Source organism: Borostomias antarcticus, assembly GCF_949987555.1.
Source record: "Borostomias antarcticus genome assembly, chromosome: 14".
In the NCBI taxonomy this organism is placed as follows: domain Eukaryota; kingdom Metazoa; phylum Chordata; class Actinopteri; order Stomiiformes; family Stomiidae; genus Borostomias; species Borostomias antarcticus.
This window is the reverse complement of record NC_140247.1, coordinates 8,355,570-8,383,340: the sequence shown is the minus strand read 5'-3', so window position 1 is coordinate 8,383,340 and position 27,771 is coordinate 8,355,570. Positions and strand designations below refer to the sequence as shown.

The following is a 27,771-nucleotide window of genomic DNA, read 5'->3' as shown; positions in this document are numbered from 1 at the left end:
ATTCTAAAATACAATAGGTGCTTAAGAGGGAGGATCATTGTACTTCAAACAAAAGCAGTCAAAAATAGCACATGGTGCGGAGGGGAAGGAGAGCACTGTGGAGCTCGTCTGCCCTCTAGTGGTCAGGGCAGTCATAGGTGCACAAAATAATGACATAATTTCTTATTGTCTTGCACAGCTGCAGAGCAGAAGTTAACAGTGAGAGCACAGCATACATCAACCATATAAAACACAATCATGACACAGTACACTTGCCAAGTTACAATTTCCATAGCTGTAATAAATCTCCATTACAATCGTCTACTGTTCAAACCCTTCCAGCGTAACAGAGGAGATTACATGCATCTTCACAACAATGAGATATTCATCACATGGCTGCATGTCAAGAGCTCTCAGCGCTGAGCAGGTCTGTCTGTGATAGAGGAGACTGAACACTGAGGAGCCCTGACCTCTCTCTCTGAGGCCTTCATCTCTCTCTCTCTCTCTCTCTCCCTCTCTTCTCTCCCTCTCTCCCCCCCCTCTATCTCTCTCTCTCTCTCCCTCTCTTCTCTCCCCCCCCTCTATCTCCCTCTCTCTCTCCCTCCCTCCCTCCCTCTTTCTCTCTCTCTCTCCCTCTCTTCTCTCCCTCTCTCCCCCCCCTCTATCTCCCTCTCTCGCCCCCCCTCTCTCCCTCCCTCCCTCTTTCTCTCTCTCCCTCCCTCCCTCCCTCCCTCTTTCTCTCTCTCTCTCTTCTCTCCCTCTCTCCCCCCCCTCTCTCCCTCCCTCTTTCTCTCTCTCCCTCCCTCCGTCCCTCTTTCTCTCTCCCACCCCTCCCTCTCTCCCCCCCTCCCTCTCTCCCCCCCCTCTCCCTCCCCCCCCTCTCCACCCCCCAGTCTGGGACATTAAGATGGTCTCCCGGCCCTGAGGAAGAGGAGGACGGGGAGGAGGAGGAAGAGGAAGAGGAGGAGGAGGGGGATGAGGGGGAGGAAGAGGAGGGGGAGGAGGAGGGGGAGGAGGAGGAAGGGGGGGAGGAGGAGGAGAGGGAGGAGGAGGAGGCGGAGGAGGAGGAAGACGGCGCGGGGGGCGGGGCCTACCTCTTGGCGTGCCAGGTGTGGGGCACGCTGCAGACGATGGAGCTGAACATGAGGGCCGTGACGAAGGAGAAGAGCAGCAGGTAGATGAGGCCCTCCAGCCCGTCATAACACAGCCCCGTCACAGCCTGGACATAGTCCTGCACCACACACACACACACACACACACACACACACACACACACACACACACACACACACACACACACGTTAACACTACTAACCCTAACCCTCCAGCCCGTCATAACACAGCCCTGTCACAGCCTGGACATAGTCCTGCACCCAGGAGAGAAGAGACGCGTCAGCCGGCCCAGGGAGACAGGAGAGGAAGTTGGTCAGGAGAGGAAGTTGGTCAGGGAGACAAGAGAGGACGTTGGTCAGGGAGAGAGGAGAGGAAGTTGGTCAGGGAGACAGGAGAGGACGTTGGTCAGGGAGACAGGAGAGGAAGTTGGTCAGGAGAGGAAGTTGGTCAGGGAGACAGGAGAGGAAGTTGGTCAGGGAGACAGGAGAGGAAGTTGGTCAGGAGAGGAAGTTGGTCAGGAGAGGAAGTTGGTCAGGGAGACAGGAGAGGAAGTTGGTCAGGGAGACAGGAGAGGAAGTTGGTCAGGGAGACAGGAGAGGAAGTTGGTCAGGGAGACAGGAGAGGAAGTTGGTCAGGAGAGGAAGTTGGTCAGGAGAGGAAGTTGGTCAGGGAGACAGGAGAGGAAGTTGGTCAGGGAGACAGGAGAGGACGTTGGTCAGGGAGACAGGAGAGGAAGTTGGTCAGGGAGACAGGAGAGGAAGTTGGTCAGGGAGACAGGAGAGGAAGTTGGTCAGGGAGACAGGAGAGGAAGTTGGTCAGGGAGACAGGAGAGGAAGTTGGTCAGGAGAGGACGTTGGTCAGGGAGAGAGGAGAGGAAGTTGGTCAGGGAGACAGGAGAGGAAGTTGGTCAGGGAGAGAGGAGAGGAAGTTGGTCAGGGAGACAGGAGAGGAAGTTGGTCAGGGAGACAGGAGAGGAAGTTGGTCAGGGAGACAGGAGAGGAAGTTGGTCAGGGAGAGAGGAGAGGAAGTTGGTCAGGTGAGGAAGTTGGTCAGGAGAGGAAGTTGGTCAGGGAGAGAGGAGAGGAAGTTGGTCAGGGAGACAGGAGAGGAAGTTGGTCAGGGAGACAGGAGAGGAAGTTGGTCAGGGAGACAGGAGAGGAAGTTGGTCAGGGAGAGAGGAGAGGAAGTTGGTCAGGTGAGGAAGTTGGTCAGGAGAGGAAGTTGGTCAGGGAGAGAGGAGAGGAAGTTGGTCAGGGAGACAGGAGAGGAAGTTGGTCAGGGAGACAGGAGAGGAAGTTGGTCAGGGAGACAGGAGAGGAAGTTGGTCAGGGAGAGAGGAGAGGAAGTTGGTCAGGGAGACAGGAGAGGACGTTGGTCAGGGAGACAGGAGAGGAAGTTGGTCAGGGAGACAGGAGAGGAAGTTGGTCAGGGAGACAGGAGAGGAAGTTGGTCAGGGAGACAGGAGAGGAAGTTGGTCAGGGAGACAGGAGAGGAAGTTGGTCAGGGAGACAGGAGAGGAAGTTGGTCAGGGAGACAGGAGAGGAAGTTGGTCAGGGAGACAGGAGAGGAAGTTGGTCAGGAGAGGAAGTTGGTCAGGGAGACAGGAGAGGAAGTTGGTCAGGGAGACAGGAGAGGAAGTTGGTCAGGAGAGGAAGTTGGTCAGGGAGACAGGAGAGGAAGTTGGTCAGGGAGACAGGAGAGGAAGTTGGTCAGGGAGACAGGAGAGGAAGTTGGTCAGGGAGAGAGGAGAGGAAGTTGGTCAGGGAGAGAGGAGAGGAAGTTGGTCAGGGAGACAGGAGAGGAAGTTGGTCAGGGAGACAGGAGAGGAAGTTGGTCAGGGAGACAGGAGAGGAAGTTGGTCAGGGAGAGAGGAGAGGAAGTTGGTCAGGTGAGGAAGTTGGTCAGGAGAGGAAGTTGGTCAGGGAGACAGGAGAGGACGTTGGTCAGGGAGACAGGAGAGGAAGTTGGTCAGGGAGACAGGAGAGGAAGTTGGTCAGGGAGACAGGAGAGGAAGTTGGTCAGGGAGACAGGAGAGGAAGTTGGTCAGGGAGACAGGAGAGGACGTTGGTCAGGGAGAGAGGAGAGGACGTTGGTCAGGGAGACAGGAGAGGAAGTTGGTCAGGGAGAGGAAGTTGGTCAGGAGAGGAAGTTGGTCAGGAGAGGAAGTTGGTCAGGGAGACAGGAGAGGAAGTTGGTCAGGGAGACAGGAGAGGACGTTGGTCAGGGAGACAGGAGAGGAAGTTGGTCAGGGAGACAGGAGAGGACGTTGGTCAGGGAGACAGGAGAGGAAGTTGGTCAGGAGAGGACGTTGGTCAGGGAGAGAGGAGAGGAAGTTGGTCAGGGAGACAGGAGAGGAAGTTGGTCAGGAGAGGAAGTTGGTCAGGGAGACAGGAGAGGAAGTTGGTCAGGGAGACAGGAGAGGAAGTTGGACAGGAGAGGACGTTGGTCAGGGAGAGAGGAGAGGACGTTGGTCAGGGAGAGAGGAGAGGAAGTTGGTCAGGGAGACAGGAGAGGAAGTTGGTCAGGGAGACAGGAGAGGAAGTTGGTCAGGAGAGGACGTTGGTCAGGGAGAGAGGAGAGGAAGTTGGTCAGGGAGAGAGGAGAGGAAGTTGGTCAGGGAGACAGGAGAGGAAGTTGGTCAGGGAGACAGGAGAGGAAGTTGGTCAGGGAGACAGGAGAGGAAGTTGGTCAGGGAGACAGGAGAGGAAGTTGGTCAGGGAGACAGGAGAGGAAGTTGGTCAGGGAGACAGGAGAGGACGTTGGTCAGGGAGACAGGAGAGGAAGTTGGTCAGGAGAGGAAGTTGGTCAGGAGAGGAAGTTGGTCAGGGAGAGAGGAGAGGAAGTTGGTCAGGGAGAGAGGAGAGGAAGTTGGTCAGGGAGAGAGGAGAGGAAGTTGGTCAGGGAGACAGGAGAGGAAGTTGGTCAGGGAGAGAGGAGAGGAAGTTGGTCAGGGAGAGAGGAGAGGAAGTTGGTCAGGGAGACAGGAGAGGAAGTTGGTCAGGGAGACAGGAGAGGAAGTTGGTCAGGGAGAGAGGAGAGGAAGTTGGTCAGGGAGAGAGGAGAGGAAGTTGGTCAGGGAGACAGGAGAGGAAGTTGGTCAGGGAGACAGGAGAGGAAGTTGGTCAGGGAGACAGGAGAGGAAGTTGGTCAGGAGAGGAAGTTGGTCAGGGAGAGAGGAGAGGACGTTGGTCAGGGAGACAGGAGAGGAAGTTGGTCAGGAGAGGAAGTTGGTCAGGAGAGGAAGTTGGTCAGGGAGACAGGAGAGGAAGTTGGTCAGGGAGAGAGGAGAGCAAACAGCTGCTTGGTTACACGCCTGGTAATGCTGCACTATGATTCCTCTGCTGCACCAGCTGGACATGACTGATTCATGATCCTCTCCCCCAACCCTGCTGTCTGAGGGAGAGAGAGGCCTCCCCTCTCCTCCTCCTCTCTGCTCCTCTCCCCTCCCCTCCTCTCCTCCCCCCCTCTCCTCTCCTCTTCTCCTCTCCTACGCCTTTGGAGCCCAGAAAATTACAGTAATTATTCAGAGGAAGAGGAAAAAAAGGCATGAATGGAGTAGACTGTTCTACATGACAAAAGATGGAAGGAAAATGGTCCAGCTGTACAGAGAGATAGAGAGAGAGGAGAGAGAGAGAGAGAGAGAGAGAGAAGAGAGAGAGAGGGAGAGAGAGAGAGAGAGGGAGAGAAGAGAGAGAGAGAGGGAGAGAGAGGGGGGAGAGAGAGAGAGAGAGAGAACAGAGAAGAGGGAGGGAGAGAGACAGAGGGGGAGAAGAGAGAATATCCTTTTTCTTTTTTTCCCCTCCTTTACATATGTATATACATAATATACATAATTTATTGGTTAATTCATTATTTATATGAATGTCTTTCTGCTTTGGCAACATGTTTTATTATGAAACGGCATGCCAATAAAGCTTCTTGACTTGACATTAGTCATTTAGCTGACGCTTTTATCCAAAGCGACTTACAATAATTGCATTTAACAAAGGAAAAGCCAATGTCCGGTCACGGATACAAGCGGCCGAAATGAGTTTTCTCCGGAGGGTGGTGGGAGGGGCTTTGTGGTGGTGGGAGGGGCTTTGTGGTGGTGGTGGGAGGGGCTTCGGGTGGTGGGAGGGGCTTCGGGGGCGAGCGCTAGGCTGAAGGCGGCAGCAGAGCCCGGCTGAGCGAGGCGCTGGTGAGAGTGTGACGGTTCCTCGGCTCCACTACGCACGCACGCACGCGCACACACACGCATGCACGCACGCACGAACGCACGCACGCACGCACCCACCCACCCACCCCAATAGCACCCCCCCCTAGGACACAAGGCCCAGAGTGAGCATGTTAGCTGTGTTTCCTCACCATGTGCAGGCTGCGGCAGTCCACCAGGGCGGTCAGCTGGTGCAGGCCAATCTCCGTGGTGTTCAGCACCCCCTGGACCCGCTCCAGATCCCCCTGGAACACAGAGAGAGAGAGAGAGAGAGAGAGAGAGAGAGAGAGAGAGAGAGCGCTAAATGCATTGTGCGGTTTGAATAAACAGTGTGTATTATTGAAGTTAGTCAGTCCATCTCTTGAGCTTTTGATGGAGCAGTGTGCGGTGCGGTGCCTTCCCATGAATCCCAGGAAGGTTGAACTCTTCATGTTTTTTGATGTAGCTGCTTATTATAGTGTCCTATTTAAGTCCTGTGTCCTATTTAGTCTGGGCGTTTGTGAGATGGACGCGCTACGGCCGGTCAAATGAGAGAGAGCTCCCAACGCGGAACAGACGACGGTGAAGGACGCGGGTGAGGAACCGTGCTGGGACCTGGGACCGCGTCCTCCTAGGAACCGCGAGGGCTCGGGAGGGAACCCAATCAGGGACTGCGTTCTCCTAGGAACCGCAAGGGCTTGCGAGGGATCCCAGTCAGGGACCGCGTTCTCCTAGGAACCACGAGGGCTCGGGAGGGAACCCAGTCGGTGGAGGCGAGTTCCACATGAAAAAACAAACAAATGGATGGAGGCTGATAGAGTCTGGTCCAATGTGAGTGTTTCTGTGAGGTCAGCACATTTCCCCCGGGCGGCTGAAGGACGCCTTTCTCTATTCTCCAGCCTGATGTGTCCCTGTGCGCTCGGGGGGGGGGGGGGGGGGGGGGTGGGTCAGGGGTATTGACAGGGGGGGAGGGGTCAGGGGTATTGACAGGGGTATTGTCTGGGGGACCAGGTGTGGAGCATCAGCAGACCACTGTGCCCAGGTGCGTTTGTAATGGACTGTTTCCAATGGCCTGGTCACCCTTTCAACAGAGACAATAGGGGGGAACGACTGAGCCAGCAGGTCTATGGATGGTGTGAGGTTCAAAATCATTAGCCCCTCTGCAATCTGACATTTCAATGATCCGTATTTGTTTGTATTTTGTTATTGTGTACAAAAGCAAACTGCCTGTAGTAGGATTAATAAAGTTGAATCCTAATAATTAGTTTATTAGGATTCAACTTTATTACTACAGGCAGTTTGCTATACAATACCGCGATAATACTGATAACCGTGATCATTTTGGTCACTATAATCATGATAGGAAATTTTCACACCGTTACATCTCTAACTGGGGTCTCACCTTGGTCTGGGGGTATTCCCTGGGGTCTCACCTTGGTCTGGGGGTATTCCCTGGGGTCTCACCTTGGTCTGGGGGTATTCCCTGGGGTCTCACCTTGGTCTGGGGGTATTCCCTGGGGTCTCACCTTGGTCTGGGGGTATTCCCTGGGGTCTCACCTTGGTCTGGGGGTATTCCCTGGGGTCTCACCTTGGTCTGGGGGTATTCCCTGGGGGTATTCCCTGGGGTCTCACCTTAGTCTGGGGGTATTCCCTGGGGTCTCACCTTGGTCTGGGGGTATTCCCTGGGGTCTCACCTTGGTCTGGGGGTATTCCCTGGGGTCTCACCTTAGTCTGGGGGTATTCCCTGGGGTCTCACCTTGGTCTGGGGGTATTCCCTGGGGTCTCACCTTGGTCTGGGGGTATTCCCTGGGGTCTCACCTTGGTCTGGGGGTATTCCCTGGGGTCTCACCTTGGTCTGGGGGTATTCCCTGGGGTCTCACCTTGGTCTGGGGGTATTCCCTGGGGTCTCACCTTGGTCTGGGGGTATTCCCTGGGGTCTCACCTTGGTCTGGGGGTATTCCCTGGTGGCGGAGCGCAGCAGCTCAGTCACGTCGTCCTGCATCTCCACCAGCGCTTTGTGGCTCCCAGACAGCTTCTGTAAACAGGAGGAACCGATACTGAACCAGTCAGAACATCCCGTGTGTGGTTCCCCCCCCGGGGCCTGGTGCTGCCAACACCCCAGCGCTGAGGCAGACTGACTTCCTGTATCTGACTGACTTCCTGTATCTGACTGAGGTCCTGTATCTGTGGCGACGGGCAGCCAGCCCGCGTTAGGAACCTCTCTCCTCTCTTTAAATATCCTCCAGCCGTAGCTGGCGAGGGGTTGGGCAGCACGCAACCCTCTGAGAAATTCATGAGCAGAGAGAGGAAATAAATAAGCAGTCCATTACAGGCTAGTTACCCATTTGAGTCTTAGGGTCTTCAAATCACATTAATATTTCAGACAGCCAGTTAAAATGGACTCGGTGGGAGTTTGGCAGTTCTAAATTTAAACCTCCCAGAAAAGCCGACATTTGGCCCGAACGATGAGATCACTAGAAGCGCAACACACCTCTCATACCCTAGCAACACACCTCTCATATCCTAGCAACACACCTCTCATACCATAGCAACACACCTCTCAGTGTGCTGGATACAGACCGCCCACCTTGTCCAGGAACACAAAAAACATACAGAGCATTTTCTGTGACCTTTTTTCAGTAGAAACATTCTGACATGGCCTCGTCTTTCTCCCCTGAGAAACAGCCCGTCTGATCTGGTGCTTTGAAGAGCGCCGCGCTGGTTTACACTGCTAGTCTGAGACAGCGGTCGACAGCCAATCGGACAGGGGCTGCGTTTGATCACCACCATGTATTTACACTATAGAGAGCATCTCATTTGCATGTCAAGTCTGACAGGCTCCCCTGTGACCAATTATGAGGTTAGGAATGAGTGAGTGTGTGAATACATTATGTGTAGCTGGATACAGCAGAGTGCATTAGCAACATGCTGGAGCGCTTATCTCAATGTTCCGCCTCATTACACATGCCTCCACACAGCTGACAGCTCACAGCACATTATAGGAGATACATTAATTCAGCTGAGGGAGGAACATGGAGACACATCAAGCACACACAAAGAGAACTGCTCGTTAATCATCATTACAGCTATAAATAATATTTCTATATAGACCAATCATATTCATATATATATATATATGATTAGTCTATATAGAAATATTATTTATAGCTTTAATATATATAATATTAAATATGACATATTAATAACGTGTGGGGTTTGGTTCCCACCTCTAACGAGGCTTGTGAGACAGTATTATGACGCTGACAGTATTATGACGCTGACAGTATTATGACGCTGGTACCACGCGGTATCCGTGTTTCGGGAGCGATCAGGAGTCCTAATACGATTGGCTCACGAGCCTTGTTAGAGTTTTTTTTTTAATGATTCATCTTGAAGCCCTTTTCTGCTCAGAATGAAGAGGACATTGGGCACTGGAGCACACAGTCTGAGGTACCTGCTGGAAGGGGTTGGTCTGTCCCACGCTGCAGCTCAGGTAGTACTGCAGGATCTCTGAGGGAAGAACAACACAGGACCGGGTCACATGATCTGAGCAGCACCGTCTTTCCCCCTCTCTAATGGAAACAAGCTGGGCCTACTAGCACTGCCCTGTCAATCAATCAATCAATCAATCAATCAATCAATCAATCAATCAATCAATCAATCAATCAATCAATCAATCAATCAATCAATCAATCAAAGCTTTATTTATATAGCGCATTTCATACGCAGAGGCAACAGAATGCGCTTTACAGAGAACAAGGGAGGTGGGCATAGGTCCTATCCCTACATATTCCAGAGGGAAGCAAAAAACCAGCATCACCCAGGGGCCAGATAAGTGAGCTGTAAAAATTCTTCCCTGACCCCTCTCAACGAGCTCTCTCTGTCAGGCTGCCGACGCTCTGCTTGACTCCGCCGGCCCGGCTGACCTGCTGACCTGGATGGTATTTCAGCTCCCTGACCCCGAGCTCGTCGCGTACCACCGGCAGCGCCGCCCGAGGCTGAGCCCGGCCTTGCGAACGTGATGTCACGACCCCCCGCAGTCTGGCGGCAGCAATGGCCTTGCGGAACCGCGCCCGGGGGGGGAAGGGGGGGGGAATGACCATTCTGGGGCTGCGGAGCGGTCGATGCTGGCTGGTTAGCTGGTGGACGGGGGTGTTGGCGAGCGGCGTGTGTAACGAGGACAGGGTTGAGGGTCAGAGCTCGGTGAGCAGCTAACGGGTCAGACGTGTGGGATCCAGTCCAGCGTGAGAGGCAGCGATGAGATCCCCCTCACCCACACAATTTGATAAATAATGATATTTTAAGTGTGTGACTCAAACGGAGCACACACACACACGCGCACACACACACAGTCAGAAAGACAGTGGGAGAGAGAGCACAGCAGGGTGCGGTGTGACCCGGTGTGACTCATTGATACGGTCATTAAGGCGCTGACAGGGGAAATTAATTGCACATTCAATTATACCCCCAGACCCCCATGAACAAAGGCTCAATTGAACACCCCTCACTTATGGCTTGTAATGGCGCTAGTGAAGAGCCAATGGTAAATGGATTACACTACACGTATATAGTGCTTTTATCCAAAGGGCTTTACAATGGCCTCTCATTCACCCATTCACACACCAATGGGGGCGGCGGGCATGCAAGGTGCTATCCTGCTCATTGGGATCAGTTTGGTCGTGGGTGACGAAATGGTGACATGTGCCCGGATATATAGACCGGGTGACCCCCTCACCCAGGCTCAGGGTGGTAAAAGGATAGCCCCTCGGCCCCGAGACTGGGGGGAGAGGAAGCAACAACCAACCCGTACGAAGAAGAAGCGTCTTGCCCAAGGACACGTCGACATGTGGACAGGAGGAGCTGGGATTCGAACTGCCAACCCTGCGGTCACTGGACGACCCCCTCTACCTCCTCAGCCACAGCCGCCCGCTCGGAGATGACAAGCCTCAGAACTTGTGGCACACTGTAATACGTTTGTTTTTGTTATTTTACCACAGAAACTCTCAGAATAGAATAGAGACACAAAGGCTGAACCATAAACCACAGCACGGGGGTCCCCTTCTGTCTGCACGGGGGGTCCCCTTCTGTCTGGACACCGCCAGGGCAGTAAACATGCTGACATGCTCCAAGGGCAGCGAGGAGCCACACAGAATGAAACAGGCCGTTGACTTGACAGACATACTAGTGGCTGGGAGCAGGATATAAAACAAGGGAGAAAAAGGTAAGTGTGTCTTGAGCAGTCAGCTGTTAAAACCCCCGGCCCATGAACAGCAGAATAACCCGGTGGGGATGAGGCCGGGCTGAGGCCGGGATGAGGCCGGGCTGAGGCCGGGCTGCTGCGTTCCTCCTGTCCCCTCGAGGGGCAGATATGACATGGGACCAAACGAAAGAGAGATACAAGAAACGACAGCGGTGACCTTTCCAAGGCTGGAGATGGGATACAACCCCCAGGAGGGCAGGGTCATCCTCAACCCCCAGGAGGGCAGGGTCATCCTCAACCCCCAGGAGGGCAGGGTCATCCTCAACCCCCAGGAGGGTAGGGTCATCCTCAACCCCCAGGAGGGTAGGGTCATCCTCAACCCCCAGGAGGGTAGGGTCATCCTCAACCCCCAGGAGGGCAGGGTCATCCTCAACCCCCAGGAGGGCAGGGTCATCCTCAACCCCCAGGAGGGCAGGGTCATCCTCAACCCCCAGGAGGGTAGGGTCATCCTCAACCCCCAGGAGGGTAGGGTCATCCTCAACCCCCAGGAGGGTAGGGTCATCCTCAACCCCCAGGAGGGTAGGGTCATCCTCAACCCCCAGGAGGGCAGGTCATCCTCAACCCCCAGGAGGGTAGGGTCATCCTCAACCCCCAGGAGGGCAGGGTCATCCTCAACCCCCAGGAGGGTAGGGTCATCCTCAACCCCCAGGCCTGGGAGGGTAGGGCCGTCATCCTCAACCCCCAGGCCCGTCATCCTCATCCCCCAGGCCCGTCATCCTCAACCCCCAGGCCTGGGAGGGTAGGGCTGTCATCCTCATCCCCCAGGCCTCCCCCAAACTGAACCAGACTCCTCTGGGGCCTGGGCTAGCCACCCCGCCATGACACCCAAACTGAACCAGACTCCTCTGGGGCCTGGGCTAGCAACCCCGCCATGACACCCAAACTGAACTTCAGGACCAGACAACACTTCAGTAAGTATGGTGTAACAAATCTCCCTCATCAAATTTCTACTATCTGTTGGTATTTTTTTCCTGTCATTTTGAACGGAGCGATCGTGGGATTTAAGACTCAGCAGATGTCCTCCTCCAAAGCAAACAGGAAATGAAAGCGTTTTCGACTGTGAGAGTTTCCCCCTGAAACTAGTCTCTGAAGTCCGTCATCACATCCTGCAGCGTGAGACTGCAGTCCTAATGGTCCAATAACACAACAATAACAATAACAATAACACACACACACACACACACATTTCACTCACAGTGACTAATTGCCTGTTGTTAGTAATCCTTACCGCTATCGATCAGTCCATATTGCTCTGTGACTCTGGTGACAAACATGTCAGGAGCAACACAGAAGTCACTGGAGGTCTAGAGAGAGAGAGAGGGAGAGAGAGAGAGAGAGAGAGAGAGAGAGAGAGAGGGGGAGGGGGAGAGAGGGGGAGAGAGAGAGAGAGAGAGAGAGAGAGAGGGGGGGGAGAGGGGGAGAGAGGGAGAGAGAGAGAGAGAGAGAGAGAGAGAGGGGGGGGAGAGGGGGAGAGAGGGGGAGAGAGGGGGAGAGAGGGGGAGAGAGAGAGAGAGAGAGAGGGAGCCACAGAACATTGGATTGCAACACACTTCGGCAAAAAGACAAGACATTTCACAATAATACACACACGTATGTTTACTTTCAGTGAATAATAACCATGTCAACAGGCTATAAACTAGAATGTTAGAAGGTAAGATGAGCTAGAGTCATTCTGAAATGTCTTAACTTGTTCCCTATTCTTCCCATCTGCGAGGGAGGAAATCATCTTACAGAATCGAGTGGGAGGGGAATTTGCATCAGATACAAATGGGAAATGTAAAACAGATGTGCTCAAAGAACTGAACTCTTAACTGGCAAAGACGTTGAGAGACGTGTCCTTGCAGTGGTGGAGGTGAATCTAAATGACTAAGTGAGATGAATCTAAATGACTAAGTGAGTGTCACCTACGCTTCGCTGTGACTCGGGTGTGGGGAAACAAAGCCATGCTTTTTACAGAGGCAGCTGGCTGGAGGAATTCTGGTCTACTCCTATATGAAGCACAGTTGAAGCAGTTGGGTTCTGGTCTACTCCTATATGAAGCACAGTTGAAGCAGTTGGGTTCTGGTCTACTCCTATATGAAGCACAGTTGAAGCAGTTGGGTTCTGGTCTACTCCTATATGAAGCACAGTTGAACCAGTTGGGTTCTGGTCTACTCCTATATGAAGCACAGTTGAACCAGTTGGGTTCTGGTCTACTCCTATATGAAGCACAGTTGAAGCAGTTGGGTTCTGGTCTACTCCTATATGAAGCACAGTTGAACCAGTTGGGTTCTGGTCTACTCCTATATGAAGCACAGTTGAAGCAGTTGGGTTCTGGTCTACTCCTATATGAAGCACAGTTGAAGCAGTTGGGTTCTGGTCTACTCCTATATGAAGCACAGTTGAACCAGTTGGATTCTGGTCTACTCCTATATGAAGCACAGTTGAACCAGTTGGGTTCTGGTCTACTCCTATATGAAGCACAGTTGAAGCAGTTGGGTTCTGGTCTACTCCTATATGAAGCACAGTTGAAGCAGTTGGGTTCTGGTCTACTCCTATATGAAGCACAGTTGAAGCAGTTGGGTTCTGGTCTACTCCTATATGAAGCACAGTTGAACCAGTTGGGTTCTGGTCTACTCCTATATGAAGCACAGTTGAACCAGTTGGGTTCTGGTCTGACTGAGCACCGAGTCATGTTCCCATGGAGACACTCACCGCGGAAACAGCCAGCTCCAGGCCCAGGGAAGCCCAGCTGATGACCAGAGCCAGCACGCCCAGCAAGCACACCCTGGGGGGCAGATAGGGGGGGGGGGGGGGGGGGGGGGGGGGGGGTTAGTTGTGCTGATGACCAGAGCCAGCACGCCCAGCAAGCACACCCTGGGGGGCAGATAGGGGGGGGGGGGGGGTTAGTTGTGCTGATGACCAGAGCCAGCACGCCCAGCAAGCACACCCTGGGGGGCAGATAGGGGGGGGGGGGGGTTAGTTGTGCTGATGACCAGAGCCAGCACGCCCAGCAAGCACACCCTGGGGGGCAGATAGGGGGGGGGGGGGGGGTTAGTTGTGCTGATGACCAGAGCCAGCACGCCCAGCAAGCACACCCTGGGGGGCCGATAGGGGGGGGGGGGGGTTAGTTGTGGGCACTTTAGCCCGGTTTGTGGCGGCCATCACATCTATTGTTTGCTCTTAATAAAACTCTGGGAAGGTTAAATGTTGAGGAATAAAAGCAGGAGTCTTGACGTCTAGCCCACAGGACGGTTGGCTCATGTGTTTTCCCTCCTCTCACAAGGAGGATTTGGGTTAATGATGTCAGAGAGAAGTAGCCCTCTCATTGGTCTCCTGGCAGGGCTGGGGTCTGGGCTGAGGATGAGAGGAGGAGGAGGACAGGGCTGAGGATGTGTGGGATGAGAGGAGAACAGGGCTGGGGTCTGAGAGGAGGAGGAGAGGAGGAGGAGGAGGAGGAGGACAGGGCTGGGGTCTGAGAGGAGGAGGAGGAGGGGGCTGGGGTCTGAGGGAGGAGAGGAGGAGGAGGAGGAGGAGGGGGCTGGGGTCTGAGGGAGGAGAGGAGGAGGAGGAGGAGGGGGGCTGGGGGCTGAGGGAGGAGAGGAGGAGGAGGAGGAGGAGGAGGAGGAGGAGGAGGAGGAGGAGGAGGAGGAGGGGGCTGTGCTGTGTGAGCAGAAGGGCCTGTCCTGGGGCGACCATGAAGCCTAATGCTCTGGAACTGGCCGACATGACAATGAACCACCCACACTGACCGCTCCGAGTCCGTCCGTCCACACGCAGGTACGCACACACACACACGCACGCACACACATGCACACACACGCGCACACATATTAACCAGAACAGGATTTGTATTTAGTCCATGTGTAGTGCTCTGTAAATGTTCTTAGCCAATAGACTTAAACATGTTCCAGGAGCTTGCTCCATCGTCTCATTAAACTGGGGTAAACTGTTTTGTTTTCTTCTTCCCTCTGGAAAATGTAGGGGTGGGATTTATGTCCAGCCTCCCTTTGCTCTCTGGAAAGTGCTTTGTGTTGCCTTGTGTGTATCAAATGCACTATACAAATAAAGTTTGATTTGGTTTGATTTGAACAGGAAGGAAGAGACGGCACCTTGTGCTGTTTATCTGTCCTGCTGCCTCTACAGTACATCTTAGAACAGGGATCTCAAAGCCAATATTAAAGAAGCCGGAGGGGAGAATCCCAGAGAGTTTTAATAAACATGCCCGATGTACCGTGACCGACTGATAAGTCTCATGAGGGGAGATGTCTTCTGGGCTAATTGCGACGGCAGGGTGGTCGGAAAATAATGAGCCCCGGATGGACAGAGCGATACGCTCCGAGATGAAACGCCAGTCAGCCAGAGGCCTTCGTTGAGATGAAACGCCAGTCAGCCAGAGGCCTTCGTTGAGATGAAACGTCGGTCAGCCAGAGGCCTTCGTTTCATTTAATCACTCAACCGTGTGACAATGGCTAAAAATACGTTCTCTAAGCAGAATCCCTTCCTCTAATAGAACTTGTTCTCTCCCGTATATGGTCAGGTTGTAGGCTTACCACATATTTGATGTTAATATTGACCTATGCTAGTATGTAGTGTGTAGGCATGTCACCCCTCCCCTTCGTAGCTTTAAGCCAGGTGGGAACCTAGAGGGGGGGGGGGGGGGGTAGGGGCGGGGTCAGGGACTGTCTAGATCAGGGGAGAGACTCAGAAGACAATATTTGGGGGAGAGGGTACTTTTTACATGACTGATATCTGGGAATTATGAGGACATTTGACTGGTCGAGGCCTTCCCTTCATATTCTTTTGAGGGGCTGTATTTTCTGTTTTCCTTTTGGGATACTGACCCTCCCGATGTGGCATGATTTTTTATTGAATTATTAGTGTACACCAACTAAGACCAATGGACTTTTTTGATGCAACACTTTTCTTTTTGGTTGAGCAGCTGAGTAGGTGAGTGAAGGCTCACCCTTGGTTCACTGCTGTTTTCACATGAGCCGAGCGTTTCCATTGTGACCAGACACTCACCCAATCAGTGTTCCCTTGGAGTTACGAATGAGGCCAAACAGCACCAGCAGGCAGATGAGGACATCAAAGAGCAGCAGGCCCAAGTAGCCCAGCCACCTGGGGGGACAGCAGCCAGGGCGTGAGACATCAACAGCAAACACAACACAACACTATGCAGTAGAGGACTGGGAAGAAACCAGCAGCCAATCACGCAGTAGAGGACTGGGAAGAGACCAGCAGCCAATCACGCAGTAGAGGACTGGGAAGAGACCAGCAGCCAATCACGCAGTAGAGGACTGGGAAGAGACCAGCAGCCAATCACCACCACAGCAGCACCACACAATCACAACAATATTATCCCATTTAGTTCGCTACTCTTGCACTTTGCCTTTAGCACTAGATGATTCTCTTAGTCGCCTGTTTAGAAAGGACACTTGTGAGTAGTAGTACACCGACTTCCTACATTAAATGCAATTATTATAAGTCGCTTTGGATAAAAGTGCTAAATGACTAATGTAATGTATTAACTATTGGAATCCAAGGCCTGTATAAATTCATGTTATCTTTAGAATTTACTGGGAAGTCCAATGTGAGAACATACTGGAAGGACATGGTTCGTCCTCTTCATGGAGAGAGGGAGAGATCCTCGCTGATTTTAGACTACTGATATTGACACTGTGACTGTGAGGCTTGTTGTGCTCCACCGGTATGTAAACAGGGCTGACAAAATAACTTGTGATATAAGCCTTATTATTCCAGCACGACTATGAGATGCATATAAAACAGAGCTGAATATAATCTCCCAACGACCTGAGTGTTTGTTCCGGTGGTGTTAGCAACTTGTGTGTCCCAGTCTGTTAGCAGCGTGTGTGTCCCAGTCTGTTAGCAGCGTGTGTCCCAGTCTGTTAGCAGTGTGTGTATCCCAGTCTGTTAGCAGCGTGTGTGTCCCAGTCTGTTAGCAGCGTGTGTGTCCTAGTCTGTTAGTAGCGTGTGTCCCAGTCTGTTAGCAGCGTGTGTATCTCAGTCTGTTAGCAGCGTGTGTCCCAGTCTGTTAGCAGCGTGTGTGTCCCAGTCTGTTATCAGCGTGTGTCCCAGTCTCTCACCTGTACCAGTCAAACAGCTCGATCTGCTCAGCCAGCTCCTCCAGGGAGACCTTGGCGTTCCCCCAGAAGGGGATCTCCGCCATCTGTCTGACCAGCTCGTCCAGCTGGCCCTGCAGCTTCTGGGTGATGGACAGGTAGTCTGTGTGCTTGGCATACTGGCCCTCCAGCTGCTCCAGGCTGTCCACCACCGTCTGGTTCAGGGACGTTGTGCTGTCTGTTACCTACGGCAGAGGCGAGGGGACAAACAGTGCCATGTTACTCAATCCTGATTGGGATTAGCTTCCTATATCTCCGTCTACTGATCAATAGAAGGCTTGGGCAGAATGGTTGGGTGTCGTCTGGCGGTTTACGGCTGTGTTGTTGCCGGGGCTGTGAGGAGGGGAAGCGTCTCACCAGCTTGTGCACACCGGCTAGCGTCCGGTTGGCGTGGTGAAGGGAGTACGTCACCCGGGTCACGCCGTCGCAGGTCTCGCCGTTCCCATAGAAACCCACAGCAATGCCGGCGCTGGAGGGGGGGACAAAGGGAGGGGAGGAGAGGGGGACGCGGTGAGGAGGAGGGGTCGGCAGAGAAAAGAAAGAGGGAGGGGAGGGAGGAGGCTAGGCGTGTGAACTCCGCATCAAACCTGCCAGGGCGGATCACACCGAACAGGGCGGCATTGAGCTCCAGCAGAAAGCCTCTTTATAGAGCCCTAGCAACCCGGAGGAGGTTGCTAGTTATGCCCAGAGCAGAGCACAGCAGAGCGCCACAGCCCACAAAAGCCCTCTGAGACAGGAGCCCAGCCCCTCGCCCATTCAGGACGCAGACAGGAGCGCAGCCCCTCGCCCATTCAGGATGCAGGCCTGGTGAGATCACACATGCGGCCGACGGACAGCTAACGCAGCACGGCCACGGGTACCTATCCGGCGAATGACCACTAGACGGGCTATCGTGTCCACAAAAGAGGACTGCCCCCAAAAAAACCTTTCAGCTCTTAATGTTTTATCATTTCACAAAACTCCATCACCGTGGTGGCAGTGTCATCGTTACACTGGCAATATCAACAGTCTCCTGGACCTCTCAAGGGCTATACTGTGAAGCAAACCGTGACATTCAAGAAACTCAGACTGGGCAATCTGGCGACTGAGAGTGAGAAAAACTACAATACACTGCTGTTCAGTGGACATGACGGAGCAGGTGTGATCGACTGAACCAAATGTCTCCACCAAACACTCCTCAGTGCGTGGAGAGAGCTCCCTCTGTGTTTCCCCTGTCGCGGGGCCCTGGCTTACCCACGAGAGACCCTGGCTTACCCACGAGAGACCCTGGCTTACCCACGAGAGACCCTGGCTTACCCACGAGAGACCCTGGCTTACCCACGAGAGGCCCTGGCTTACCCACGAGAGAACCTGGCTTACCCACGAGAGACCCTGGCTTACCCACGAGAGGCCCTGGCTTACCCACGAGAGAACCTGGCTTACCCACGAGAGACCCTGGCTTACCCACCAGAGACCCTGGCCTACCCACCAGAGACCCTGGCTTACCCACGAGAGACCCTGGCTTACCCACGAGAGACCCTGGCTTACCCACGAGAGACCCACAAGGCTACTGCAAATCCCAGCGCAAAGTTGAAAATGCCACGGAGATGACTAGCACTTCTTAACTGTTGCCCCCAAGAAATCACAAGTGCCTCGCCACCAGGGGTCACTGTAGCACACCCCTCTGAGCAGTCTGTCTGACCCCCCCCCCCCTTCCTGTCTGTAGTGTCACCCCGCTCTATTGTAAGTGCTTCAATAGCCGTCACAATCAGTGCCTCCCTGCTGACTGCAGGGCCAGCCAGGCCAGACAAAGGACTATTGACCATGTGGCCACTCGCAGCAGGAAGCAGCCGATCAGGAGGGACTGGTGTGCAGACCAGCTTGTTGGGAGAGTCCATCCTGACAGCTGACATCACACAGAGAACAGGCCCCATGCAGAGAGAGGGCGGGTCCCGCCATAACTCCCAACGTAGGTACACAAGCTATAAGGCTGCTTCAACCTTTAGACTAGCTCTATGCACCCACTACAGCTCGAGAGCCTGGCTGCCATGCGGTGATGAACCAGCCAGCCCAAGCTCTTAGGCCTGGGTCACACAGCAACGTTTCCACAACCAGAATGAAAACGGAACGAGAATGACCTCAAAGTTACACGGAACGTTTAATCAGCGTTGCCAGAAGTTATCAGGGTCACATGGAAGCGATATCGCAACACCAGCGTGCACGTGTCTGTTGTAAACAGACCCTGACAGTCATCTATGAAAATAATTTGTGTCGAATGCATTTATTTAGGACTGCCTGTCTTCAACCAAAGGAAATCTTGGTCAGCCTGTTCTCAAGCCTACATTTCCAAATTAGGATGTAGCCTATTCCTTAGTTAGTAATTAACTAGTAGGCTTAAATCATTATTCAGCATAAGTTGTATTATTATTATTATTGTTGTTGTTGGTTTCTTTTGATGTAGGCCTGCTACACCAGGCTCTTCCACTTGGTCGACCCTGGATCATATTCCATAATAACCTCTCAATTTGTCCATCCATCCAAATGATTGAAATAAATGCACTTTCCAATGTCTGAATAAAATCATGAGATTGAGCGCATGAATGCTCCCCGTTTGAGGGTGCAATCCGAGTCTAGTAAAATCAAACATGTTTAATATTATATATACGTTTTTAGTCTTAATGCAAATTATCTGCATGATCCCAGTCTTTGCAAAATCGTATAGTCTGTGACTAAAAACTCCACGTCTAGATGTGAGATTGTCATTTTTCGAAGTGTTTGGTTTGGAGATTGCACTCTGTCTAAATTATATGCTGCTGTGTCTTTGGAGATTGTGTTTTGACTATTATAATGCATAAACGAATAACATAGATAGAACAGATTAGAATAGCAGAACATAATCAAATCGAATATCCTAACAAAATGAAATAAAGATAGGCCTACTTTTTACAATGCGCAACCATGAATTTAAGAGGCAATCATGGTGTATTTCTGATAAGATTCAAAATGCCCCCAAGGTCTAATGATATCTTAAAGCTCAATGAGATAAATTTTTTATGGTTCAATATTCACTTTTACTTGCTATTCGTTTATGAATTGGCCTTAGCAGGACCCCAAAAATCATTTTTTGAGCACAAGAGACTGCATGAGACCCTGTGAATTTATTATTTTAGAATGTCGGTGTACTGGCTAGTACACTGGCGGGAAATCTTGTGGTGGAAACGGAAGTGACACGTTTTGCGTGTCACAATATCAGGAAGACAACAAAACTTCGCCCAGCGAAACTAAATCTACCTGCACATACAAGAAAGAAGACCGGTATTTACCTGCATTGAAGCCATCCTTCCAGAAAGTAGCTACAATCCTCCAATCCAGTCTGCGCCACGCGTGTTTGCTATAATTTTTTCCCCCCCATCATTACAGCGAGTGAGTGGGGGATTGTGGGAAGTGTGGTTCTTAAAACGCAGTGCCGATTTTATCACGACCAGAGGGGCTGCCAAAGTGCCGAGTTCTCATGAAGCTTTAAAGGTATCCCTTTATTACTTTATTAAACCTTCATGTTGGTGTGTTGATCTGGGGAGGAGGGCTGTGTGGATGTGTGCCTTTGCTGTGGTGTTCAGCAAGGCGCTGTGGTGTTCAGCAAGGCGCTGTGGTGTTCAGCAAGGCGCTGTGGTGTTCAGCAAGGCGCTGTGGTGTTCAGCAAGGCGCTGTGGTGTCTTGCAGTAAATAGGTCATCAACTATTGTACCACCCAAATTTAGTCACACAGGAAAAACAGGGCATGTAAGATCAGTCTTCACAAAAAAGAACAAGATTATTCTTGACTATATTCTCCCCAACAATCTAGATGAACTAAAACAAAATGTCCATGTCATAAACAATACTCAACAGTGAAGCATTAGTTACTACTACGCAATATAGGGAGACGGTTTGTCTCAGTCCGTTTCTGTTATCTTCCATTTCCTGTGACAAGTGAACACGCCTAGTCCATTTCCTGTCACAACAACAAGAGCAGCCAGGCGTCAGGGTGGCACGCTGCATGGCAGGGCAACCTCACCCTCAGAGGGCCGCCATTTCCTTTAGTGCTGCTAATCTCTTCCTCTCACACTCTGAAGGGTGTGGAACGGGGAACGGGGAACGTGGAACCCTGGAACCACGTGAGCCATACAGGATTCAACTCAGAGATGATACAGCCCGCCAACGGAAACATCTCCATCTTTCATTATCCAGACCAATAAAAACGTGAGCCAGTCATTGGTGTGGTTCTACCCCTGGGACAACTAAAGAGTGTCTATCTATTGATTCATTAACTAGGATGTCCCCTTGTTGAGTTTCCCTATAGGTAAATGTAGCTGCTTTCTTTACGCAGTCCTCCATATTCTCTCTCACACAGAAATAAAGACATTGTGATTGACATGCAGGCCACGTGCTCATTAGGCCGCCATGCATTTGTGTCACACTCTGAATTGGCCTCGGCTGAATCAAACAGGATGGCTCTTTACTACTCAAGTTGAAGCAGGAATGAGGAGAAATGGTCATTGAAATGCCCATTGAGTTGAAATGGATGGGAGAAAGAGAGGAAGATGCATAGATTCACAATCAAATTACTCCGTTTGGTTTCACAAGAACCCTCAAATAAATTCAAAAGCCGAGTAGGAACGTGGGAGCTTCCTGTGTGTCTTTTGGTTTCCCTCCACTTGAAGGAAGACATGTTCAGTGCTAGGCCGGTATCGTGGGGGAGTTCTCTCTATCCTCATGTTGTTCTTCCCACTCCCAGGTCTCATGTGATGTGAACACAAATATCTGGCTGGCATATCAACTGTGTCTTTAAGGATTATTAACATTAAAATTAATATTCAAATTCCAAGTAATTGGGCTACTTGCTTGAGGGTCTGATGGGTATGGTTTGCCAGTCCAACACAATCAAGCTCAGATAAGCACTCAGGCCTGAATGACAGTACTTAAGTATGATTAGCCAATCCTTGAACTCAACACACTATACAGTTAAACCAAATCCACCAACAGTCTCCTAACTCCAAACCATATGTTTCAGACAGATAAAATGAGGAAGGATAAAAAATAAATACGTCTGTATCTGTTCTCTTTGTCCTTCATCTGTCAGTTGGCACAAGAGAAGTAAAAAGGCTGCTTGCCATTTCCGTTCTGAATGCATTCCTCTGTCTGTGTTTCTGTCTGTATAATGTCAGATAAAATGAAAGGACTGGCATTCAAGTGACTAGCCTATTTGAAATGGATGTGTGGATGAAGATAATCAGTCCAAACACGCATAGGAAGCATCTTGAGAAGGTTCGGCCAGTGTTTAGGTGTTTGGGGGGGCTGGGCAGGGGCCGAACGCTAAACAAAGATCACATTTTCTTCATTACAGCTCAGAGTTTTCTTGCCTCAGAGGGGCAGATTCATGACTCAGAAAAACATAGCTCTCTTACAAATCCCTCTAAACTATTACTGTTTATGGAAGAACACTCGGTAACGGTGGGATGAGTTTCCCATTTCCATCAAGACCCTCACTAACACGTTCTACGAACATTCCCAGAACACGAACACCACAATGCCAAGAACAACACAATGCCATGAACAACACAATGCCATGAACACCACAATGCCATGAACAACACAATGGCCTGAAGCACAAAGAGCAGACCTGCACAAAGTAGAGGTGGTAAAAAAAAAAAATCAATTCTCGATGATTACAGATCGATTCACTAATTCAGAAAAAAAAAATCTTTTTCATGTAATATATTTTTTTCATTAATTGATTTTTGCTACATAACACCTCTTCATGCAAGCACAGATGGGAGGTGACAGACGAGACAGAGCTCGAACATGTTGAGGCTTGTGTGGACGGGGTCTCCCAGCAGGGGCAGGGGAGCAGAGGAGCTCCAGGAGCAGAAGCTGCTGCAGCCTCATGTGCTCATTCCTCATGTGCTCATTCCTCATGTGCTCATTCCTCATGTGCTCATTCCTCATGTGCTCATTCCTCATGTGCTCATTCCTCATGTGCTCATTCTCTGGGGGAGAGGAAGCCACAGCTCCGTCAGGCAGACTCAGACGAACTATACGTAATTACAGTTCAGGGTGAGGTAGCATTTTTATCTATATTTATCATTTAAGGTCATGGCCACACTGAAAGAGCTGTCTGGGTACAGTACATCCTGGGGATAAAGAGGACGAGAGACAGGAGAGAGAGGAGAGAGAGGAGATGGGAGGAGGGGGGAGGCCAGGAGAGAGAGGAGAACAGAGGAGATGGGTGAGGAGATGGGAGGAGGGGGGAGGCCAGGAGAGAGGAGAACAGAGGAGATGGGAGTAGGAGAGAGGACAGGAGAGACAGGAGAGAGAGGAGAACAGAGGAGATGGGAGGAGGGGAGAGGACAGGAGAGAGAGGAGAACAGAGGAGATGGGAGTAGGAGAGAGGACAGGAGAGACAGGAGAGAGAGGAGAACAGAGGAGATGGGAGTAGGAGAGAGGACAGGAGAGACAGGAGAGAGAGGAGAACAGAGGAGATGGGAGTAGGAGAGAGGACAGGAGAGAGAGGAGAACAGAGGAGATGGGAGGAGGGGAGAGGACAGGAGAGATAGGAGAGAGGAGAACAGATGAGATGGGTGAGGAGATGGGAGGAGGGGAGAGGACAGGAGAGACAGGAGAGAGAGGAGAACAGAGGAGATGGGAGTAGGAGAGAGGACAGGAGAGGAGAGACTTTGTGTCAGTCGTCTGCATTCTGGAGATGGCAGGTATCCATGGAGATTGTGTGTGTTGCCTGTTTTTAGCAGTGTTGTCTCTTGCAGAGTCGTGTAGTGCAGCGGACCCCAACCACCGGGTCGCCATCCATTCCCTACCGGGCCGCACAGAAAGGACTCCGCGAAGCGCCGATCACGCCCACATCGATGGGACTTACGAGTTTTCATAATAGCCACTCATCATTTCACCATTTCACAGCACAAAACACCCACTTGCTTGGCTGTGGGAGTAACATAATCATTATGCCAAAATGACACCAAAAAACATTAAACCACTGACCAGCATACATCTAAATTCCTCCATCTAAAAGTCTCCTCACCAACTCCGTAGCCTAGACCTCATCTCCCTCTCTCCCCGACTCAAAGTTCTCCGCGTCATATTCCTCTTCTTGCTCCTAGCAGTCTTTTTCTTTTAATACATCCATGCGGGCAATGCTTTTGCTAGCTGTGCTGTCTGCCAAAATTACTTTAGCCTGCCCTTAGGGTTCCAAATGGTTAGAAGAAATGAAATACATTTGACTGTCTTGTTTACATTTTACCACGACATAGCTTTCATTACTCAAAACTCCCACGCTTGCACAAAACTCACCCAGGGAGTGAGCCAGGTCAGGGCGTGACTTGTTATATCTCTGGCATGCATCCAAAGTAGCCAAGCAAGCGATTTACGAGTAACTTTGATGGGAAATAAAAATAATGACAGATAGCATAAAATATTACACATTATACCACAGTCAATTGTAGCTAGCTAGGTTTCACTAGCCAATAGGAGCTAGCCCTGTGAGGCTCCGCTCCACTCATAGAACTAGGGTTACAATGCGTAACCATCGTTTTGTTTTAATTCGTGGATCTGCCCTGTGATTCGGATCCTCTCCAAAATTTAATGGGTTCTAAATTGGACCATGCTACAAGCCTCCACCAAGTTTCATGAAAATAGTATTTTTTGGTATTTTTTGGTTAATCCTGCTAACAAACAAACAAATAAACAAACACACGCACACCGAAAACATTACCTCTCTTCCTGCACTGTCGCTGGGGTGGAGGTAACAACAATGCCTTTGTTCAGTTTATTTGGTGTCCCATGGTATCAATTCAATCTCTAAATAGAATCAATATCCTTGTCATGCTTGATAATAGCTCCTCTCAGTCACAGCACAAACAACAAATCAATACCACCAAGAATCAATATTACAATTCATTATGAGTCCACAGAAACCAGAAGAATTCTGGAGGGTTTGTTTGTTTTCCTCATTAGGTTTTAACAGATCTCGGGTGGAGACTTGGTCTATTACCCAATCAGGACAGTCAAGAGGTCACTCAGACATGATTGGAGGACTGGTGTAATTGTGAAAGTCTACAAAAAGAACATGACAGTGGGATTCAAGGCTTCAGTTGAGGAAACTATTTTATGTACTATTCAACTCTTTGGCTTGAGCCCATGTGACGGCTGCTAGATGGTTTCAAGTTGACAGACGAGCAGAATTTCAGACAAAGCTCCACAGTATCCCTTAATTGACAGCTCCTATGAGTCCAGAGAGAGAAGATTGGTTCTAAAAACACCAGCATCTCACTCTAACTGTTACAGTGCTTTCAACACTCAGGCTGAGGCCTGATTCAAATGCAGCCCACTGGTCACATCAAACTACACTCTGCATGTCTTCCAACATCACAACGACAGTCTGCAGAGAACACAAAGACTTTACAATCATACATAACACAGAAGAAAGAAAGTCTACAGAGATTCACAAACATATTATTCGATTATTTGATCAGGTAGGCCTAGTCTATTGTCATTTTCAAATGTCAAATCTCACAATTGGTTTGTAACGTGTCTGTCATCAAGATAAAGGTGTCTTCCCCAATCTGATCCGAACTAAAGGCCCGTCTGTCTGTCTGTCTGTCTCACTCTGCTCTGTTCAGACTGCAGACGCAGGGTGAACACCGGCTCGTAAACTCCCTCCGGCAGACAGACATGAGGTCTCCACGCCTGCCACCTGTCAGCGAGTCTGGGAGAGGTCTTTAGTGTTTATTCAGTCTGCTGTCTAGGAGCAGTCTACCTCGGCACTGCGTCTGGGGATCAGACACTAATCTGGGATCTGCCTCATGTCTAAATCAAGGCCAATCATGGAGTTCAGAGGTCAGCGCTCTACTGTGCTATCTGCAACCCTTCAAGGACCTAGTGCAGCACTTTGGCAACCTTGTGTTATTTAAATGTGCTATAGAAATAAAGGGGATTGGATTTGATTTGATATACAGTAGGGTTGCAAATTTCAAGGAACTTCATTAATCGATAACTGTTAACCTTAGCAAACGATAGTCGATTAATTGATGAGAACGTCCCGCGCTGGACTGCGCTTTGCTCGCTTCATTTTTTTGTCTTCTTCCGCTGTGTCATTGGAAATTTCCCGGCATCCCAATTAGCCTTCACTACACGGCGGGGCGCCCTCATGTGCAGTCAGACCTTAGATCATGATTACATTTCACGCAACTCCCGTTGAAAACGTTCGTTCCCCCCAAAAAGTTCTGTTCCAGTAACAAGCAATTAATCGAGTAGCCAAATCTTACTCGAGTAAATTCTTATCGGCAATTAATCGATAGTCGATTAACTATTAACATCCCTACTATACAGTAGATGTTCCAGTTAGAGACAGTGCCACTCATTAACAGCTGTGTTCAGGGTGTTGACTGAGCTGCTCCGACGGGTAGGCCGCTGAGCGGATAGGTCAGATGGGGACTTGGCGTCAGGGACGACTCACCTGCAGACCAGCGTGGCGATGATGACGCACCACGCCGTGCAGCAGCAGTCGGCGTTGGGCTGCTCCTCGCTCTTCTTCTGCCTGCAGCACAGCCAGAAGGAGTAGAAGAGGAGGACGAGGAGGTCCAGGGCCAGGCAGGCCAGAGCCACGCCTCCCAGCAGCAGGATGGACTGGGGGAGGAGGAGGAGGAGGAGGAGCAGGAGAATAAGACCTCACAATAGGTTTTAGCGATCACATAAACTGTTCAGTCATAGTCAGGGCTGAAAATGAACACCTGCCAGCAGCCAAATGTAGGTCAAATTTCCAATTGGCGACTAGATTTTGGAAGGCTATCTGAAAAAATATATATACTTGGCCGGTAGATTTTTTAATCTAGAGTCCCCTTGGCAGGTGACTCACCGTGAGCCAAAAAGTTAATTTTCACCCCTGGTCATAGTCAAAAATTTTTTTTACACGCATATTAATTACAACTGTTTAGGTTGCCCAAAGCGTGGGTTCCAAGGAGGAGAAAACATTGAAACATTGAGCAACATTACAGACAAGATACCGACATTAAAACTGTACAACAACAAACAGCCGAGGGGATAGGAACAATAGGGACCACAAAAACATAATCAACATAGAGGACATCTCAGTAGTCTAGTAGCCGACAGAAGTGAGACGTAAGCTCTAAGTTCAGTGGTAGGAATCATACTACGAGACATTCAATTAAAGGTTTAATGCTTTTGGAGAAACAAAGAGAGTGAGACAAAGGATCTTGAGCAATCATACAACTGATTTAACTGCAACCATCGTAAAAAGCAAGGCTATTTCAACAATATGCTGAATCAGTTTTAGTAACTCAGAGATGAATGGTTACTGAAGCAGCTATCTTTTGGATACAAACAACTCAGTCACCATGGAAACTGGTTTAATTTGTTAATCATGGCCCTCATAGCTCATCTGCAGCAGATCAGTTGATTAAAGACCATCATAAATTATACATATAACCTTTAAAGGAAATGAATGAGGAGACAGTAGCCTACACCTCTAACTGTGTGCCTCTAATTAAAGAAGACTCTCTCATGTAAGAGTAGTCAGCCGACGCTTTGAAGGTGTTCATTAGGGAACCGCCGCCATTTTAAAGGTTCACTTGTGGCCAGTTGACATTCACTCCTAATCAGTCTGTTTCTACATCAGTCTTCTGATCTAATAGAGATTATGCTGCTAAGACAATGACAGCTTACAGTGTGGTTGTTTGTCCAAATGCACTCTAAGAGCCAATCGCTCAATGGCTGTGGAAATCCGTCTCCCATCCTTGGTTAGGCCCCCAGCAGGGACCGTTTGGACATTCTGATAGCTAGTAGTGACTTTATCTACAGGTTGAGAGAGACAGGCACAACATTTCCCCGAGCAAATCTTGCAAAAAGCGGTCTCTAAAGTTTAATGGGTGGAGGAGTCTCTTTACTCTTTACTCACCAGTGAGGTCATGAGTGACTCCTAGTAATGGATACCTCCTAGTAATGGATACCTCCTGGATGAAATCTAAACCAACGTAGGCTTGGCTTGATTTCAGATATTTGTATTTTGTGGACCCAGTGAACTCACTGTGAGCAGTTTCAGCATGACTGCAATCCTGAAACTCAAATCTGACATATTTTTCT

The 27,771-nt window shown here is 50.5% G+C and overlaps 1 protein-coding gene across 1 annotated transcript in view; it reads right to left on the bottom strand.

The window, feature by feature from the left end:
- The window catches only part of ttyh3a (tweety family member 3a), a 44,676-nt gene that overhangs the window by 11,563 nt on the left and 5,342 nt on the right, over positions 1–27,771 (bottom strand). Inside the window, exons 2-11 of the mRNA XM_084448303.1 lie at positions 26,129–26,298; positions 17,003–17,114; positions 16,610–16,830; positions 15,528–15,623; positions 13,218–13,290; positions 11,752–11,827; positions 8,718–8,773; positions 7,206–7,298; positions 5,437–5,529; positions 1,074–1,210 (exon numbers count right to left, since the gene is read on the bottom strand). Of these exons, the coding sequence (XP_084304429.1) occupies positions 1,074–1,210; positions 5,437–5,529; positions 7,206–7,298; positions 8,718–8,773; positions 11,752–11,827; positions 13,218–13,290; positions 15,528–15,623; positions 16,610–16,830; positions 17,003–17,114; positions 26,129–26,298 (1,127 nt within the window). The remainder of the gene's footprint in view (positions 1–1,073; positions 1,211–5,436; positions 5,530–7,205; positions 7,299–8,717; positions 8,774–11,751; positions 11,828–13,217; positions 13,291–15,527; positions 15,624–16,609; positions 16,831–17,002; positions 17,115–26,128; positions 26,299–27,771) is intronic.